This window comes from Haliotis rufescens, unplaced genomic scaffold (assembly GCF_023055435.1).
Source record: "Haliotis rufescens isolate VD_foot unplaced genomic scaffold, xgHalRufe1.0.p SCAF_8, whole genome shotgun sequence".
Taxonomy (NCBI): Eukaryota; Metazoa; Mollusca; class Gastropoda; order Lepetellida; family Haliotidae; genus Haliotis; species Haliotis rufescens.
This window is the reverse complement of record NW_025964372.1, coordinates 31,306,537-31,325,864: the sequence shown is the minus strand read 5'-3', so window position 1 is coordinate 31,325,864 and position 19,328 is coordinate 31,306,537. Positions and strand designations below refer to the sequence as shown.

General features: G+C 40.3%; 1 protein-coding gene across 1 annotated transcript; it reads right to left on the bottom strand.

The window, feature by feature from the left end:
- Positions 1-6,199: 6,199 nt before the first annotated feature.
- Positions 6,200-17,094, bottom strand: LOC124145524. The gene is made up of 5 exons (XM_048389777.1): positions 17,025-17,094; positions 10,586-10,690; positions 8,341-8,493; positions 7,419-7,624; positions 6,200-7,049 (listed from the first exon to the last, which is right to left on the bottom strand). The coding sequence occupies exons 1-5, from the start codon at positions 17,092-17,094 to the stop codon at positions 6,255-6,257; spliced, it is 1,329 nt and encodes a 442-aa protein (XP_048245734.1). The 3' UTR covers positions 6,200-6,254.
- Between the last annotated feature and the right edge of the window lie 2,234 nt (positions 17,095-19,328).

Sequence of the window (19,328 nt, the reverse complement as noted above, 5' to 3'; positions counted from 1 at the left end):
TCCTGTCTGAACAATAGGTACACCTTTCGTTCCACCCCTTTAACGCTGCATTAATCTTTGTATGTGTCCAGAGAATACTGTAAACCAAGAGCAGGATATCGAACAGCATTTACTATTTTGTCGGAAATGAAAGTGTTGCAGTCAGGAAATATGAAGAAAAACTATTTAAAAGAAGTTATAGAACACCGGACTCTCTCAACTTACTATAGTCATTATGGTAATATGAGGGGCGGTGGGGTAGCCTTGTGATTATAGCGTTTGCTCGTCATGCGGTTGGCCCGGTTTCAAGTCCCAACAAGGTGGGGGGTGTAAAGTGGTAAACGTCTGAAACCTGCATCACTTCGGGCTTTCCTCCCACATTAAGCTGACACGCCGCGATATAACTGGAATACTGTTAAAAGTGGCGTTAAACCCAACTCACTCACTCAATATGCTACTGATTGTGGTAACAATCCAGAAGCTGAACATATGGTCTGTATATCGGTGAACGCAGAAGCACAGACAGACCCAATGATTTCAAATGATATTTTCTGGGGTTTGCTGCTGGTTTTATAATAATAATAAATCGTTTTATTTGGAACTAACGTAATTTGGTTCAGATAACAGGGCAGAGATTAATTTATCCTCATGTTTGCTAGCCATGATTGGTGGCCTGTATATAAAGTACCTGTGAGTTAAAATCTTCGAACGGTTTGTTTGGGTCGTGTGTTGAAAACTATGCAATGGTGGGTCCCTTGAGCATCATAAACAATTATACATAATGAAGCGAAATTACGTCATTCAGTCGTGGTCTGCATCATTTACTGAAACGTCACAGGATACATTGAAATATTAAACTAAAGGAGTTTGATAAGCATCTGCCTAGCAATCCTTACACAGATATTTTGGTTAACCCCTTGTTTAGCTTTACTGTATCGGCCCGCTGACAGCCAGTTCGAATCACTTATTAACACAATACTGTGGGTTTCATCACTTGTGTAGCCCCTTCGATGATTTAGCGTCCACTGTAAAACACGTTTGAATTTTGTGCCACATGTATGTGCCACAAATATGTTTCAATGGTTAATTGATATGTGTCATTTCGCGTGTTATAATTTCCTAATGACCAGTGTACTGCCGGTGATGTTTCAAATGTAACAGCACCGGCCCAGTCGCTGAGACGCTGTACATTCGCTGTGCAGAGTTGCGTCCCCTGTGCCTGCCTGAAACCTATAATCGTGGGTTCTAAATCCAGATTCCTCCAGGATTATGTTTCCAGGTTTGTCAGCAATATGCCGATGCTCGGTGTTTCTCGTTGCTGTAGGCCTGCATCACTGCGGGCTTTCCTCCAGCACCAAGCTCTGATGTTAGTGATCATGCAGCTGTGCTTAACCAACTAACTCACTTTCTTCTACTATATTCTTTATGAATATTGACATCATCTTTGACAGTCTTTATGTGTTTCTACTTATATGTTTACCTTACTTTATTACTATTACATGTGAAATATGTGTCAAGCTGCTTCTTTTTTCTATGGATGATCACGCACTGTTAATATTTACATTTCAATATGTGTATATGTTCATTATAAATTACTTCAATAGTTGAACACGCCGTTATAACTTCTTCACTTACACAAAATACAGTGATGTTAAATAAAACACTTAGTTGGAAACTGTTCCTTTGTTACGTCATGATACCACTACTATACAGAAGCCCCCTGAAGATTCCGGGGTAGAATAGGTCTTCAGCAACCCACGCCATATTTGCCGTAAAAGGTGACTATGCTTGTCGTAAAAGGCGACTAACGGGATCAGGTGGTCAGGCTCACTGACTTGGTTGATAGATGTCATCGATCCCAATTGATTGGATCGATGCGCATGATGTCAATCACTGGATTGTCTGGTCCAGACTCGATAATTTTACAGACCGCCGTCATATAGCTGGACTTTTGCTGAGTGCGGCGTTAAACAACAAACTAACAAACAAACTAAACAGAAACTGCCAGAAAAAAGTATACACCCATGTCGGATCTCAGAGCCGAGAGCCGGCCGACCAAGAGTTATCACCCCTGCACAAGATCGCTACATTCGACTGTTCCAACTACATGTACGTCATCGCAATGCCACAGCCACGGAGACTGCAGGACGCATCACTGGTTTGAGGAGGATATCGGACCAGACTGTTAGGAACCAACCTTCGCGAGGACATGAATCCGACCAAGAAGACCAGTTATCGTTCCTGTTTTGCCACAGATCCATTGACAGCGACGCCTGCGTTGGTGCCATACCTTACAGCCTTGGAATTAATGAAACTGGAGTCGAGTGTGGTTTAGCGATGAATCACGATTGCTTCTTCTCCGGCGAGATGGAAGACAACGTATTTATTGTCGTCGAAATGAGCGGTTTGCCCCACATTGTGTTCGAAAATTCGCCAATTTCGGTGGTGGTAGTGCCATGGTTCTGGGGGCCATTTCCTACACCATGAGATCTGACTTGTGGTTCAGGGAAATTCGACAGCAAATCGCTACATGAATCAAATTCTTCAACCTCACCTTCTTCCAATAATTGGAGCTGTTTCAACAGGACAACGCTCCACCGCACACAACACGTGTCACGGTAGACTACCTTCATAATGCCAACATCAACGCCTTGCCCTGGCCGTCGAGATCTCAAGATCTCAACCCAATAGAACACCTCTGGGATGAACTCGATCAATGTGTACGTCAACGTCAGAACACGCCGCAGACACTCCAACAACTGGTTATAAGCAGAATGGCGCAGAATTCCGCAGGGCAGAATTCGTACACTTATCCAGTCAGTGCCGAGGAGATGCAGAGCCGTGATTGCTGCCCGGGGCGGTCACAATAGATACTGAGTTCAGCGCAGCCTTGTGACCTTATGTGACAAGACATTGAACAGTTTTCAATGCCTTTGTACAACGACAACATGTGACTATCCAGCTCCAAAATTACATATTTGTATCAATGATATTAAATGAAATATATCGACTTTATAAGGTACTAAGACTCTGACTGTACGTTTCTTTTTTTGAAGAGTGTATGTTAAAACAATATATAGGACTTTCCAAACAACGGAAACAATGGAAAAATTGTTATAATGGCTCGGAGAGAATTACTTAAATATTTTCAACTATATACATGCCCTTATGGGTTTTACTAAAAATGTCAATTACAAATATTTAGAATAATCTACCTGTACTCGAATATCGGAATTACAAATTATCTACCCCGAGTAAATGAATGGTGTTAATCCCGATCCATAGGCTGCGGACTTCATCCTTCATAAACGAGGGAGTTTCGAGTAGGTTATTTTACAAATATTCATTGACATTTAATGAAAAAAAGACAAAGAAAAACGTACGAAATGTCAACCCTAAAGAGAAATGTCACATTGGGCATCCTATTGTTCAGATGACGTGATATCAATTTTTGACGTCATGAACACTGAATGACGTCATATCGTATTTTTCTCAACAGCAAAGCACTGTGCCATATGGCTTCAATTGACCAGTCAGCTTTGGCGAATCGCTAAGATGCACATATCGGAATGTTATTACACCCATCTCATTCTACCCTTACGGGTAATAATAAAAAAATACGCGAGTGCCAGGATCCAATATTTATGGGTGAGAATTTCAACACCGTCATGTTAATGATCCTTCGTCTGTTAGCATTGAACTTACACTCCTGGGTTTCACCAAGGTGTTAATAGGGTACGGGTATTCCAGTCGGCTAAGATGTGGCTGTACGATCATTGAGTGTGCCTGAAACCTATATGATCGTAAGTTTTTATCCCGGTTCACCCTGATACTGTTTCTAGGTTTGTCAGCACCATAAATCCCTATTTGCCCCTCATGGTCCGGGTGCATCGAACTAATATGATATTGTAAAATACTTCAAATAAATTCATAATTGATAGAAAACAGCTGTTCGATTGATCTGAGGATAACTTACGCTATATCACGTGACTTCCATTGACTCGGAAAAAACGTGTGACTTTTTGCTTTGAAACGGGGTATAAGGGATTCATTCTGCTTGTCAGAAACCCACGAGCAGCCTGACTTACACGTGGCAGGGTATAATAGGCGGGATACACAAGGTTTTATCAAGTTCACGTGGACCAATCAGATCCCATCATTCTGACATGGAGGTATGACAATGAAAGGTATCTATGAAACAGAAAAGTCAAAGAAGAGTAGAAAAAAATACAGCCTCGTCTAACGTTCCAAAAATAAAATAATTTTTGTTCTAATATCGATCAGGTACCAAATATACCAAAATGTCAGACTACCAATATATATTTCTACACACAATACACTGTAATAAAAACAAAGGAGGTATGGTTGCAGAAAAGCTAATATACGACAATATCTGTGGGTTCTGTGCGACTGAAAACAAATGACTTCACAGATCTATCTAAAATATCTGTTACAGATTCTTCAATTAAATTTCGATTAATTCAAAGGAGCTAAAAAAATTGGATTGATAAATTACATGATACTTGCATGTTCACACATGTAATATTTGGGGGCAATCATTATCACTCGGACATTTTATAAAATGTCTTACAGATATTGTTAAGATCAAGAATTATATCCCTTAAATAATATAGTATTTTGAGACATTACGGCGAAAGAGGACCGTTTTAGAGGTTCACATTTGATATTCAGGGGTGGATGGAGAAAAAACGATTTGTTCCTGATGCTTGAAAAAAATGTGTTCTCAGGTTTAAAAGACAAATTGTTCACTTGCTGCATGTTCTGGTAAATAATATGTTGTGGGTAAATAATTAATAGTCCGTCTCTAGTTCTTAAGATATTGGGTAAACTTATATTGAGAAAGTGTTGCTGATTGTGTGTGCTCATGTACCCTTTCCGTAATGATGATTGAGGAAAAATTGATGATGGAAGAAGAAATGATGAGGAGTAAACTACTGCCACTGAAGCAGTCGTAAAATATTCACGTTAGTAAGGTTGCTTTTCTTGATTACTTACAGACAAAAAAGTTTTGCAATTTAAATGTTGTAGTATTGTAAATATAATAATGTATATATACATAAAAAATAAACAGATGTAAATATATCGCCTAATATAATAATGTATAATGTGGTTACGTATATTTTGTGTGTGATTTAGGTGAGAGCATGAGGACACACGTGTGCGTACGTGTGTATGCGTTTATGAGTGGCTTAGGGGGCATCACAAGGGGACAGGAAGTCTTGTCGATCATTCGACTCTGTTATTAGTCCCTATGCTTGTGATGGTGTATGGTTATTATGCTAACAGTCCAACATTTGTTTCTATGTAACAATACTGAAAAGTACTATCAAGTTTATATCATATTTGACGTTAGATAGTTTCATCTTATAGAGACATGCAGTGCATATGGTCTGCAATGTTACGTGATTAAAGCTTTCACGTGTCATACCAAAGGCCCTGGTTCGGGATCTTCCGGACAGTGATGCAACTAAAGTACTGCTAAAAGAGGAGTAAACGATCACCCCACTCTGTTTATAAATACACACGGCTCAAACTCTGGGGCCGGCACCCCAGAAAGTATGATCACCAATTCAGATCGAAGGGATACGATGACCAGTCCGCGTATATATTTTAGTCGGATCTCATGACAAGCTCAGTTTGTGACACAGTGAACTTATGTTTTAGACCGTTATCAGTAATGCCTTGTCTTGATCGATCTACTTATATTTTAAACACGAAACGAAGCTTATATGTGCGCATTCTGTCACATGGTTGAGTATAAGTATGGTTTTCCTGAAAACAAGCCATGTGTTTGAGTGTGTTCATTAAACGTTAGTTCCAGAAAGAAATATACAGTAAAGGTTATCGTTTATATAAAATTCAACCTCGTAACCATTTCTATCCACTAGGTTTACTAGGAGGAAGTTTTCACGATTGAAATCCAAAATGGCTGCCACATTTATGAAATTATGAGGAATCACGTGGTTCAAAATAACTTTTCTTTCTTATTTTCTGAGCACATAAAATGTATTTCAGAGTGGTGTAACATTGTACAATGTTGAATATTTTGATAAAATAATAGAATTAATATGGCACTTACAAATTATATGTTAAAACATTATTTCCGTATCAGTTGTTGTCATTAGGTGTTCTGTACATAAACGTAATGTACGACTTCGATTTATACAGCAGTTTGTAGTAACAACTAAAAGGACAGTCCTTCATTAAGGAAACTGATAATCAGTAAGATTTATTAGCCTGATAAACGTTATAATTCAACAGACATTGAGGACATTGATGTTCAAATTAGCTTTTGCCGTGCCCGTGCCGTTTGGAGACCTCATCGTGGCTACTACTAAATATCTGCCGGCTTGCTCTGGCGTCACAGGACGGAAGCGGAAGTAAACCTTTCTTTCGAAGAAACGTTGAATATCAGCAACTGGTTCTATGGTCTGATTCTTCCTTGACAGCCGGATGTCTGGATATTCATACAATGGTTCATCCCATATTTCGCTCACCTCACTGCCCCCTATAGCCTTGAGCAATACATCGACTTCGCCGCCATTTTCAGCATAGTAATTTCTCTCCCCTTTGTCAAGAACAACTGCCTTTTCCGCGAAGAAATAGGAATCAGATGCTGGTGTGAGGAATAACATGTAGGTGACCTTCATGCCTGCTAACAATTGGCATGACCTTGTAAAACTGTACCCATTGGTGAGCTTCAGTATTCCCCGGGGTAGGTCGCCGGATGAGTTGTAGGTCACGTTCAAGTATCGTATTTTGTACTTTGGATTTCCTACATAAATATAATCCCAATAATGAAGGTAAACATCTTCACGTCTCGGAGTGTGGACTGCAAGAAATTCGGGGTCTGACTCGGCTGTTTTGATCTGGATTATTGGAGGGCTTATGCAGTCATCGATGCTAGTGAACTCCACTTTAAATCCGTCCCAGGTACTACGGACAAGGTCCTTTGATTTAAAGGAAGAACGGAATGAAAGGGAGTCTCCGGGGTTGTAGGTGACACGATAATTTGGAGTCACTTTATACTCGTACTTGGGTATATATTCCTGAAATGTAATGTAAAATTGCTGTAATCAATTACGATTTTAAAAATAAATTTGTATTTATTAGGTTTTAATATAAATTACCTGTCCCTCAATATCATCGAACCCACACGCGCATTCATAATAAATCTAGGTCCCACATGTACACACTAACATTGTGGCGGCAAGCAAGGAAACAAACAAACGCTTGTTCCGAACCCAGATTCTCCTCAATTGTGATCTTAAGTCCTAATCTTCAGTCATTCCGCTGTCGTGGATTTTATCAAAGTGGTTAACGTCTACGACCTTCGTTCGTTAAGAAAGCACGGTGCGTCAGAACTGAAAGTCTGTTACAACATTCCTTAAACCCTACAAACTCACACACACACATACCAGTAGTGATTTCCCGGATGCTATTGTGACCACGTTGATGCTGATGGTGACGTCGATGGATTTGCCTGCGAATTGGATCTGAAGTGTTTCGACATTGAACGCTGATGGTATCCGTATTGACGCTGTCTTCAAGTGTCGCCGAACACCATTGTATTCCGTTGTGTAATAGATGTAATTCACTTCCGTTCTGACACCATCATCGCCATCTGGTAGCAGAAAAAAGGAAGATTTTATTACTATAGCAACACTGTTAAACAGAGAACAGTACAGTGTTTTAGTAGATGGCAATAAAATAGGAATCTTCTGATGAAACTTTAGTATATATTTTGTGATTCACTCACAATGATGAAACATATGCTAACAGACCGTCAGGTATTTTCCGAATTTTTGAAACAGTGAAACACCTGATATGTGTCCTTTTTTAAACGCATCGGAGTAACGTCCATCAGTATTTATAACACGTGTTCAGCTGTAGCTGTCCGGAAGGAAGAATTTCTGGAAAAATGTGATCAGGACAAAATTTGCCAAATTGTGCCAATCATACAGATGTGAAAAAGGGGAGAATACTCCATACGTATTTTATAGTGTTGGGGGGGGGGGGGGGGGGGGGGGGGGGGGGGGGGGTGTGCGAGAAGGTATCCGATTTGATCTGCAGGTCGTAAATTCTTCATTTTGGTGAAACTGCGGGCACGGGCAGGATACAAGATGCCAATGATCATCGACTCTGGGATTCGAGTGAGACTGTACGTCGCCTTTGACTATGAACAACCATATTACGGCGATGATTGATACAATAAATGGGTTCCATGCTAAAAGAACAAGAGCCACATTGACGAGGGCATACCTGTCTACCTGGCATCTGGTATTGATGACATGGGCATGTAGAAGAGAAGATTTTACAAGCAAAAGGGAGATAACTCACCTACAACCAGATTTCCATTGAGCCACCATAATGAGGTCACCTGCTTGCGAGCTGAATATTTAACGGTGACGTTTACGGCGACACCGTAATTAGCCAGTCGAATCAAAACTGGCGTCAAAGAGTCACGTCTTTCTTGGAAAGTTGAAGAGACAGCTGTACATAAACATAGAATTCTCGTTAACTGGATCACCATTAAGTAGTTACATCGTTTCAAATATACAAACATTATTACATAATAACTAGGATAAAATGCTTATTTGCACTGTGGACTGATAACGTCGCTCTGCTTTCACGAACCACAGTCCCCTCGATTATGACAATTAGCTGTTGTGGTGAGGTGTGGTATACGTGAAGTTTGGGTAATGTCAGGATAAGCCAAAATTGTTTGACATGACTTGATTCATGAGAGTCACATATTTGACATTATATATTGGAGTCACTTATTTACCTCGATACATGAAAGTCACGGATTTGACTTGATACGTGGCTGTCACATATTTGACTTGATTCATGATAATCAAATATTTACCTAGATATAAGACAGTCATAGATTTGACTGGATACATGACAGTCATAGATTTGATTTGATTTGTGTCAGTGAAATATTTGATTCGAAACATGACAGTCACATATATTAGACTCATACGCGACGTTCACATATTGACGGGAACGGATTTGACGTAATAAATGACAGTGATACATGAGAGTCCACATATTTAATTTGATACATGACAGTCACATTTGACTTGATACATGAAACACAAAGATTTGACTTGATACTTGTCATTCACATATATGACTTGATACCTGACTGTCACAGATTTGACGTAACACATGACTGTCACATGTTTGACTTGATACATAACATTCACGGATTTGACGTGAAACATGGCAGTCATATATCTGACCCTGATGTTTTGATACATAGAGAATCTCACCCGAGTGTCTTTTGATATCAAATATATCAACACGAGTTGATAAAAGTGGAAAATTCGAGGCTTGCCGAGGATTTTTGCCACCTTTATCAACGAGTGTGATATACTGTTAATACTGTTTAAAAGCGGCGTTAAACAAACCCACTCACTCACTCACATGGATCCCTTGCATTCCATGCGTCCTCAATGAAATGTCACCAAACATTGCGTTCTGATGTTGACAATGAATTGGCCACTTTAGTGGTCGCCATAAATTATAAAGAAACGTTGCTACACATATCGCGGATCAAGTAGACAACAACTTAAACTTATCGTGACAATGCCTGCTTCACTCTGCTCATTACCGTGTACTGTATCTAAATATCTAAAAAAACACAACACTCCCCCCCCCCCCCCCCCCCCCCCCCCCCTCTCCGGGTTGTAGTTAACAGGCAAAGTTTAACAGACACTTGTTGCAAATAGAGAATCTCACCCTCGTGTCTTTTGATATCAAATATATCAACACGAGTTGATAAAAGTGGAAAAATTCCGAGGCTTGCCGAGGATTTTTTCCACTTTTATCAACGAGAGTTGATATATTTGATATCAAAAGACACGAGGGTGAGATTTTATTTATCATCCAACATCATTCTTTCAACTTTTCAATTTGTAGACAGTAATTTAGTCTTCAGTGTAAAAAGTACTCCAAACAGCTTCAGAAGCAGAGCCATTAGCGATGTCATTTGATTGTGACGTCATGATAACCAGTGACGTCACAATGGTCTGCAAAGCATTGTGATGTAATTTCATTGCAGCGATATCTACAGTGTAGATATCGCTTGATCTCATCCAAGCGATATCTCCGGTGGGAGCCAGTTTTGGATGATAAATATTTATACACATCACTTATGTTTGTATAGAATCTGAACAAAACATGTCAGGGATCATGAATAATTTGGGATATTTTTTATTTCTTCACTGGAAAAACTTACCCCGAAATACTCATAATCCCAAGCTTGTTTCGTTCAGTATGTAAAATAGTCTTTCATTATGGACTTCCATCGTATCTTATCATCATTGTACCGACGCACTTTTACAGAACATAAGAAACTGAAACTTACTCCTAGACAAACATCTAGTCTCTGAAATGAACATATCGTACAGAAAAACAGTTGTTCAGTTGTCTTAATAAAAACATAATAAAAGGGAGCCTAGTGACTCTCTTCATTTTCAGATACTGCAGTAATCTAAACTTGCCAAACATTATGGACTTGCATGGGCTGTATTTGATATATGTTTGTATCAGGGTCTGTAAGACAGACTAACTTACCCCCGTGAACGAATGGCAGAAGTAGAGCTAGCTGCAGCGCCAACACTGTGGAAGCCATCACAACTGACGATGTTTCCTGAACAACACGGATCAAGCGGGTTACGTTCTGATTACGCCATTATTAACCACCGGACATGGCTAATGTGCCTATTTTCTACCATTATGTCAAATTGGCAGGATTTTTTTGTGAGCTGGATTTAACGCCGCTTTGAAAGTGTTATCTCACTTATATAAAACAGCGGGTCAACTTAAAGTGGGAGCCTAGTTCAAACTAATGCGGTGAAATATACGAACACAGAGACGGTTATGACAAAACAAGGATGTTGGTTGATTTTGTTTGCTTGTTCTTTATCGCAACATGGGCGGTCGTTTAGCCTAGTGGTTAAGCATCCGCTCGTCACGACGATGACCCGGGGTCGATTCACGACATGAGTACAATGTATGAAGCCCATTGGTGGTGTCCCCCGCCGTGATAATGCTGGAATATTGCTAAAAACGTCGTAATACCTCACTCACTCACATCACTCAATATTCAAGCTATGTAACGGTACATCGAGTCTGGTCCAGACAAACCAGTGAGTGAAATTATGAGCAAGGTCCCACGCGTCTTGGTACGATGACACACAATACATAAGGCCTGTAAAATGTATGTATAATGGCCGAAATAAGATTTCACCCTGCTGCATGCAGTGTTACATCATGGCTGGGGACACATACATACTATTAGATATGGTGTTTCTAGTTGCCGTATACGGTGTCATATTAGGTTAGCAGAAAACATATTGGGCGAGGCGTTAACCTAATATGACACCGTATACGGCAACTAAAGACACCATAACGAATTTGTTATGCCGAAAAGTTTACACATTCTTGTATCCATATCGCACGTGGCATGTCAAAATGAAAACTTGATACTTAAAACCGTACGTTGACGTGAAGGGTAAAAGGGAGACTACTCTTCAAACCTTAGAGACCAAACCTTGTTGAATATTTTAACTATAATCTTTATTAATAAAGTCACGAACGTGATCTAAAAAAACTGATTAATGTCCTTGCACATCACAATTAATGATAGTAAAACACAAAACAGTGTCAATTAACGAATTTCGGTACCAGAATTTCGATGTGAAATATGTGAGGTGGGTGTTTGAAAATCAAAGATGGCGGTTACTGACGGTACACGGTCTCATATTAGGTCAGTACCAACCATCTTGGATTTTTACTGACGGTATACGGGCTAATGTGGGGCTAGCAGATTTGTTCTCTGATTGGCAAGTCTCACTTTGAGGTATAATAACGGTACATACAGAGTCAAAGGGATGTCACGACTCCTCACACAGCCAAAATATATTTTGTAATATTTCTTCCCGTCGAGTCCAACGGATTTCAGTTATGGCAAAAACTGGCGAAAGTAGGTAGCCGTCGGCGGCATTATGTAATTAATTCACCCGAACACGAAACGCTTAAGATATCAACTGATCGGTGCGTCAAACTGAACCTGAAAATTGTTCAATACAATCAAACTCCGCTAGTCTGGATGGGGTTTCATTGCAATTTGGTCATTCTTAGTTGTTGTACATTAACATTATCATGGGATATAATTCCATATCAACTTGCGTGTTCCTCTGAAAAAGTGTTATATCCCGTTCAAATAAATTTGCTTCATATTACATAGATATACAAATCTTTCAATACATTTTACTTTTATTATGCCACCTGTACTTTAGCTATCCTCTGAAGACAAACGAGTGAGATAGTGAGTTGGGTTTTTAGCCGCGTTTGGCGATAGTCCAGCCAATTCACGACGGGGGACAACAGGAATGGCGTGTATATATAATATTCAAGAAGGGGATCTAACTCGGGTCTTCATAAATAAACAGCAAACATTTTTTTTCAGCAGCGCCTTGGACGATGTTTGCAAGGATGCGTTGTCCTTGTGGAACAACACAGCTTAAGTGAGTTTCCCATGACGTTTGGCTTGATATTCTCATGTTGCCTAAGATTACCATACCATTATGATCAGAACTTATTTTCATATTTGTTTACCTTTTTTATTGCCCCAGGAAATGATTTTGACGCATAACATATTATGTCATACCAAAAGACGTTAAAAGATGGTACTTGTTTTTACCCTGCCTGGCGCTCGGCATTAAGGGGCTAACACAAGGACCGGTCGGCTCTGAGTCAGTATGCTGTGTCTGAGTGGGGTATTCATATTAAACTGCGGCATGGTATCTCAGTGGGCTAGCACTTCAGCATTAGTCCAGACTAGTACAAACAGCCACACACACAGTGCATGCACGTCAATATATAAGTGCAATGATCTTTGACGCGACATAAAACCCCATTTCATCTCACCTCACCCTCAACTATTTTTTACTGATTCTGTATACATTCCTAGCTTGTATGCAAACACCATAACTTCAGTTCCATTAAATACAACGATGTCTCCATATATAAAATGAACACAGTATAAAGAGAATAATCTTGGTGAGGTTTCATCACAGAATAAGGAGCAAAGCGGGAACCAGTCCGAACCGCCACTTTGATGAAATGGTTTAAGCAAAACCTGCAAAGGTCAAACAATATGTACTTATTATTCCCGGATCCCTACTTATTAGAACAAAATAGGGTAATGGAGGTATAACGAGATTTTACATACGGACAGTTAGTGCCAGCATATGAAGAACATGGCTGGTTTCATGGCCCATTTCACCTTCATCCCCCCCCCCCCCCCCCCCCCACACACACACACACACACACATCACCCTGAAATGACAAAGGCCGCTATTTCGTCAAATCCTTTCACTCTACTGAACGAATTGCTCCCACTGTGCATACAGTTCCCACCTCCCACGAATGTATAGGATTAGGAACCAGGAACATGCCATGCCAAGACATGAAACACAAGAAACAATAGTATTCACCTGTCATTTTTGTAAAAGGTATCAAGTGAGATGTGAAAAGAAACCATTGATAGTGATGACTTTAATTGTACAAACGGTTATTAAAAAATCCTGACCTTTCAAAGTTAACTAGAAAAATGCAAAAACAAAGGCATCCCCCCATCTCTCCTTTTTCTAGAAGGCCCGTAAACCATTGTCTACCACCTATCATTTACAGTGTGATACAATTACCATTGTGACATACACGCATACTGCAAACCCACATTAGCTTACATTACCTTGCCTCTCTCTAAGATCCTGAGGAACCCACAGTTGATAACCGGACGTACATGTATGTTATAAACGCAAACAATAATTACTTAATATTCCCAGATCCCTACTTATTAGATAAAAAAAAGTTTTGGGAGGGTAATGGAGGCATAACGAGATTTTACATACGGACATTTAGTGCCAGCACATGAAGAACATGGCTGCTTTTGTACCCTTTGTGTACGCATGTGGGCTGTATGTAATTGTGCCTGAATACAAGTGTGTGTTTATGATAGTTTTTGTCTATGTTCATTGTAGGTGTCTGATTAAAACTACGTCTGTGGTTTGTTTGTATGTACTGAATGTAAGTGCCTGAGTGCACTGGAATTGTCAGAATGTGACTGTATCTAAACAAAATCTGGTACCGATGAGACTGTCTGTATGTAATGTGTCTGAATGAGACTGCGTGCCTATGATTGTGTCTGTTGTGCTTGTGTCTTTGTAAAACTGCGCGCTTATTATAGTGGCGTTGATGACACACAGCAACGATCTATTGAAGAGATGTTGTTCTGTTAAAAGTTAATTAAAGTAAACAAATAATGTGTACAATGTTGCCATGCCAACGTTGCGCATCCTCCATATCATATTGTATTGTCATAGATCCATTACATTGAACATCATTTCTCTCACTCATGTGAAAATTCCTCAGGCGTTTTGTGAACAGCTTGTGATTCGAATCTGGCTCAAAATAAAGTTTTTATGCAGAATTGCTCCAAGGTACATGTGACGGATAATAATAATAATAATAATAATAATAATAATAATAATTTATGCATTTGTATAGCACAGCATTCACTGTGCATAAGTGCTCTGTGCGCCTTAATGAAACTTATAGTCAGTGAGAGTGTTTTTTGAACAGGTGGGTCTTGATGGGTTTTTTGAAGCAGGAGAGTGATGAGGAAGTATCATACGTATCATAATATACTCTACGGGATATTCGAAACTAACAGATGATTGCAGGAATACAATAGGTATAAGACTAAGTTACATGTCAATCAACAGAACATGTTGGCTAGCTATGATCAAGGATTGGTTTGTTTATACGTAGTGACATGGTCCGAATCAGTCTGCCAATGACAATTTGAGGAAGTCTTGCCCACTCCTTTGTGCAGCGCCTAGCCCAAATAGGCTAACGTAGCGGGTGGCCTTTGACGTCGGCGTACACGTCCCCTGATCATGTTGGGGGAGGTATCTTGCTGCTGGGGGTAGTCAGTTACGATACGTGCACGGTTGACACGTGCGTTATCGTCGTGAAAGACACAGCACGCTGGCAACACAACCTTTAGCGCTAGTGTTGTCTCGGTAGTTTTGTTCATTAGTCCTTCCATGGACAACCTACAGTGGAGTTCTGGCAGTCATTATGATCTCGCCCAGTAACATTACAGACCCACTACCAAAAATGTCATGTTTCCTTACGTTGACGTTCGGCGATCGGTCATTTCCCCGATCGTGTACAAAGAGTGAGACACGTTGAACGTTTGGCAACCTCTCGCTGCATCCTGCCAGTTGAAAGCATGCCAGTAGAGCTTCGGCGTCCATCACGTTGTAGACGGCGTATTCCCAATCTGATCACAAATACTGCATTAAAGCACCACCAGCAGCAGAGCTTACGTGTTACTGTTGATAATGTGCTGTCAATAGTAATTTCTACACTGACAATCAAATGAAACTATACTTAATCATATATCGGACAAGAATTTATTCCAAAGCGAAGCCTTTGTGATCATGAAATATGCAAATAGACAGCAACGACACAGTTATTAGGCAATAGCAGCGAAAATACAGGAACTACAACGACTTCGGAGACATGGGGGAATATTGTCAGTTTACAGTCACAATATTGTTGAGAGTGAAATGACCACATTCAATATCATGCATGTCCCATTGTCTTCAAGACACGCCGGAACGCGTGCTGCAGTCTTCATGATCAATAGACGTTGGATGAAAATCACTTATGTGTAATGTCAAAATGTTTGAAAGACATTTGCTTTAATAAATGAATCGTTTATGGTATGATTCCCTAAAGAGAAGAATATGCTTGAATGTTGAGTTCCATCATCAGCTGAAGGTTACTCTCAGATTAACTATTTATGTACTAAATAGTTCAGTCGCTGATTGTAAATATTGCTCACTATTGACGTCACCGTTTTACATGAACGTTAAAGAGCGGAACACAATTGACATCTAAATCGATCGAAGCACCTTCTCTGCAAAAACACGAAAATATCTGACAGTGTTGCCGACATCCATAGAAAATTAATATAAAAAATGAGTTGGTCATTTCTGCAAGGATTGGAATTAATTTGTTTGGAAAGGGGTACTGCAGAATTTTGGCCTGAAAGAACCAACACGGCCACCTATACAACTACGGCAATACCAGGATTGCGTAGGATATCAGCACAGACAGTGTGGCCACAACTGCGACGGAGACAAGTTTGGTTAAGTGACGAGTCACGTTTCATGCGTCGCCGTGCGGATGGAAGACGTCGTGTGTTCAGACAATAGAACCTCTGACAGTGTACAAGTACTGCAAGCAGAGTGGGTGAACATTCCCCATACCACAAATCAGGGTATGATTGCTTCCATCGGACGATAATGCCAGTCTGTGTTAGACTCCAGTGGAGGCCATACAAGATATTAAGAACAGATGACCTTCTCCTTGCAAATGATGTGTGCCACAGGGAACCTGGGTTAATAAAAATCATGTGTACCAATTTTGAACAATCGATCGCCATCTGTTGATTAATGATATGCTATATGAAATATATATCTAAAATCACTTTTGCGTTTCTTTTTTTGCAGAGTAAATGTAAAGATACCCGGGAATATGGGCTATTTTTGTCAAACCTATGAGGGAGTGAGTTTAGGTTTAACGCCGCTTTGAACAGTATTCCAGTTGTATCTCGGCGTGCCAGCTTACTGTGGGAGGAAGGCCTGAAGGGTTACAGGTCTCAGACGCTTACCAGTTTGGTGAAACCCCTGAGCTCAGGTATTGTGCTGACAAACTTAGAACATAATCAGCGCGAACCGGGTTTCGAAGTCACAATTAGAGGTTTCTTCCCAACGAATTGTGGCGACTCAGAAGGTACCTATTATGTAATCTACAAAATAGTGTATAGTGCCATCGTTCGTCTCCCTCTTAGGCAGGGAAAGAGAGAAATAAAGACAAAAGTGATCCACAACATAAATCTGGGAGTCCTGGCCGAAATAAGGCAGACGGAATACCTTCTACAAGTAAGAAGCCGGATACGGTTTTCCCATATAAATCCAGTTTCTGACGATAGCCCTTCGCCATCGGAAGACATGAAGACATGCTCGCAGAGTTGCGCGAAATGATTATAGTATAACCACAATGACTCAGTCAGTGATGTACAATTTCTCACAAACTGATCCAAATTATGAGTGAGTGAGTGAGTATGTTTTCTTCGCCGCTTTTAGCAATATTCCAGCAATATCACGGCGGGGGCCACCAGAAATGGGCTTCACACATTGTACCCATGTCTTCGGCGTGACGAGCGAACGCTTTAACCACGAGGCTACACGACCGCCCCTTAAAAAGAAGTAAGTGTCCATGGGAAGAATATAATCCATACCTTGTCACGGCAACGGCAAGCGTTGGTTTATTATTGATAATTGATCTACCTGCACAAATACTCATATACATCACAATGGGGTATGTTATCGACTGATCCTTCATGCTTGTGAATCGATATACGTATAAATAAAATGGAAAGCTTTCGTGTGGACGCAAACAATATGATTGTGTTTGTTTGTTGTTTAAAGCCGCACTCAACATATTCCGACGCTCTGTGAATAATCAAGCCTGGACGGGACAATCCAGTGACTGACATCATGAACATCGATGTACGCAATTTCATACGATGACATGCAGCAATTAAATCAGCGAGCTTGACATAGCGACCCCGAGTTAGCGAGCCAGATGCCGTTAGTCGCCTCTTTCGACAAGTACCTCTAACGACAACCATGGGTGCTGAAGACCAATTCTAACCCGGATATTCACGGGTTGCATGTGTTTGTGAATGGTACAACCGAAAGGACAGGATGCGCTTACCTTTTCGCGAACACCTGGTATCATCACTATTTCATATCGATTCATGTTAACACAAGCTAATGATATAGTCGGAACCGTACAATGATTTCGTATGATTTTGTAAATGGTTCTTGTTGCTGTTACTTATTGACAAAGATGATATTGGCTGAAGAGAACCGTCTCTTGAAAATAAAGCGAGGTCGATCCTGTCTTAAATAGAAATCTTATATAGAACCTGTACTATGTATTCTGCCAGTATTAAGGACCTGGGGAAGATGTTTTGTAATTTAAAAAGTCGGAAACAATAAAAAATTCCTCTCTTACCGACTGGATGATACGGAAAGACTGCACGTGGAGGTTGCCGAAGCAGTGTTTCACAACATGTGGCTGCCAACCACCTTTTCGTACGCGGGATTCGGGGGGTCTATTTGGAGGGTCTTCGGGACTCAGCAGTGTGGTAAGCCTGACGAAATAGAATCGTGTTCAAAACATAAACAAATCTTTATGTATTGTATTTTCCCCCCAGTAATTTAACCTCAATTCGCACCCTTTTCTCATTGCTTTTTTTATTTGCGTTAAGTGGTATTCGTGATTAAGGAGAGGAGGGGTTTGTACATCCCTGATTATTACCTCAAGTTTTCCAATAACAATAAATTGGCAAGACTATTCTCCAACAACAGCACAAGTAACCAAGTAGACACACGTTATAATGGATAACAACATATGTATTATACTGTAACAGCGACCATTCGGAATAGATCTATATATGTTGTCATGCAAGACACAGTTGTGCTTGACAACGGTATAAAGAAGCATACTGAAATGTGTGTGTACTGTATTACCCGTCAATTTAATAAAAATGGCCATATAAATTTCAGCACTAAAAACTTATGTAAATGTACCACTGTACCAATGAATGAGTTCTAAAACTAGAGATGCTAATTTCAATATGCACTGTTTGTACACCGTAATTATTCTGTGTGTCCGATGTTAATTATACTCTTCAAAAAAAGAAACAAAAAGCCAGATTTGTGTGAGGTAGGACAACATATTTATACTAGGAACCGTACAATTCCAAGGTATTGAGCCAAAATATTGTTGTGAGAACACGTGGTGATTGTAGTCATCTCAGTTATCGGTACATAGGAAAAGTCCAAGGTGAAGGTCAGCTACCATCAATAACGCGTATGTCCCCTGTTGGAATCGATAGCGGCCTGACATCTCCTACCCATGGAAGAGTGAGTGAGTGAGTGAGTGAGTATGGTTTTACGCCGCTTTTAGCAATATTCCAGGATATATCACGGTGGGGGGATACCAGAAATGGGCTTCACACATTGTACCCATGTCGGGAATCGAACCCTGGTCTTCGGCGTGACGACGAACGCTTTAACCACTAGGCTAACCCCTCGACGGAGGAGAAATATTGATTCGTCAAGAACCAGACATCTCTCCATCGCAGTTGAGGCCATATCCTGTGT

Bases quoted from the DNA above. Each gene is read 5' to 3' on its own strand.
- LOC124145524 (XM_048389777.1), bottom strand. From the start codon at position 17,094: ATGGCGAAGGGCTATCGTCAGAAACTGGATTTATATGGGAAAACCGTA. The intron at 7,625-8,340 runs GTGAGTTATCTC...TTCTGCTACCAG, and splicing joins CAATGGAAATCTGGTTGTAG to ATGGCGATGATGGTGTCAGA. The intron at 7,050-7,418 runs GTATGTGTGTGT...ATTACATTTCAG, and splicing joins CATCCGGGAAATCACTACTG to GAATATATACCCAAGTACGA.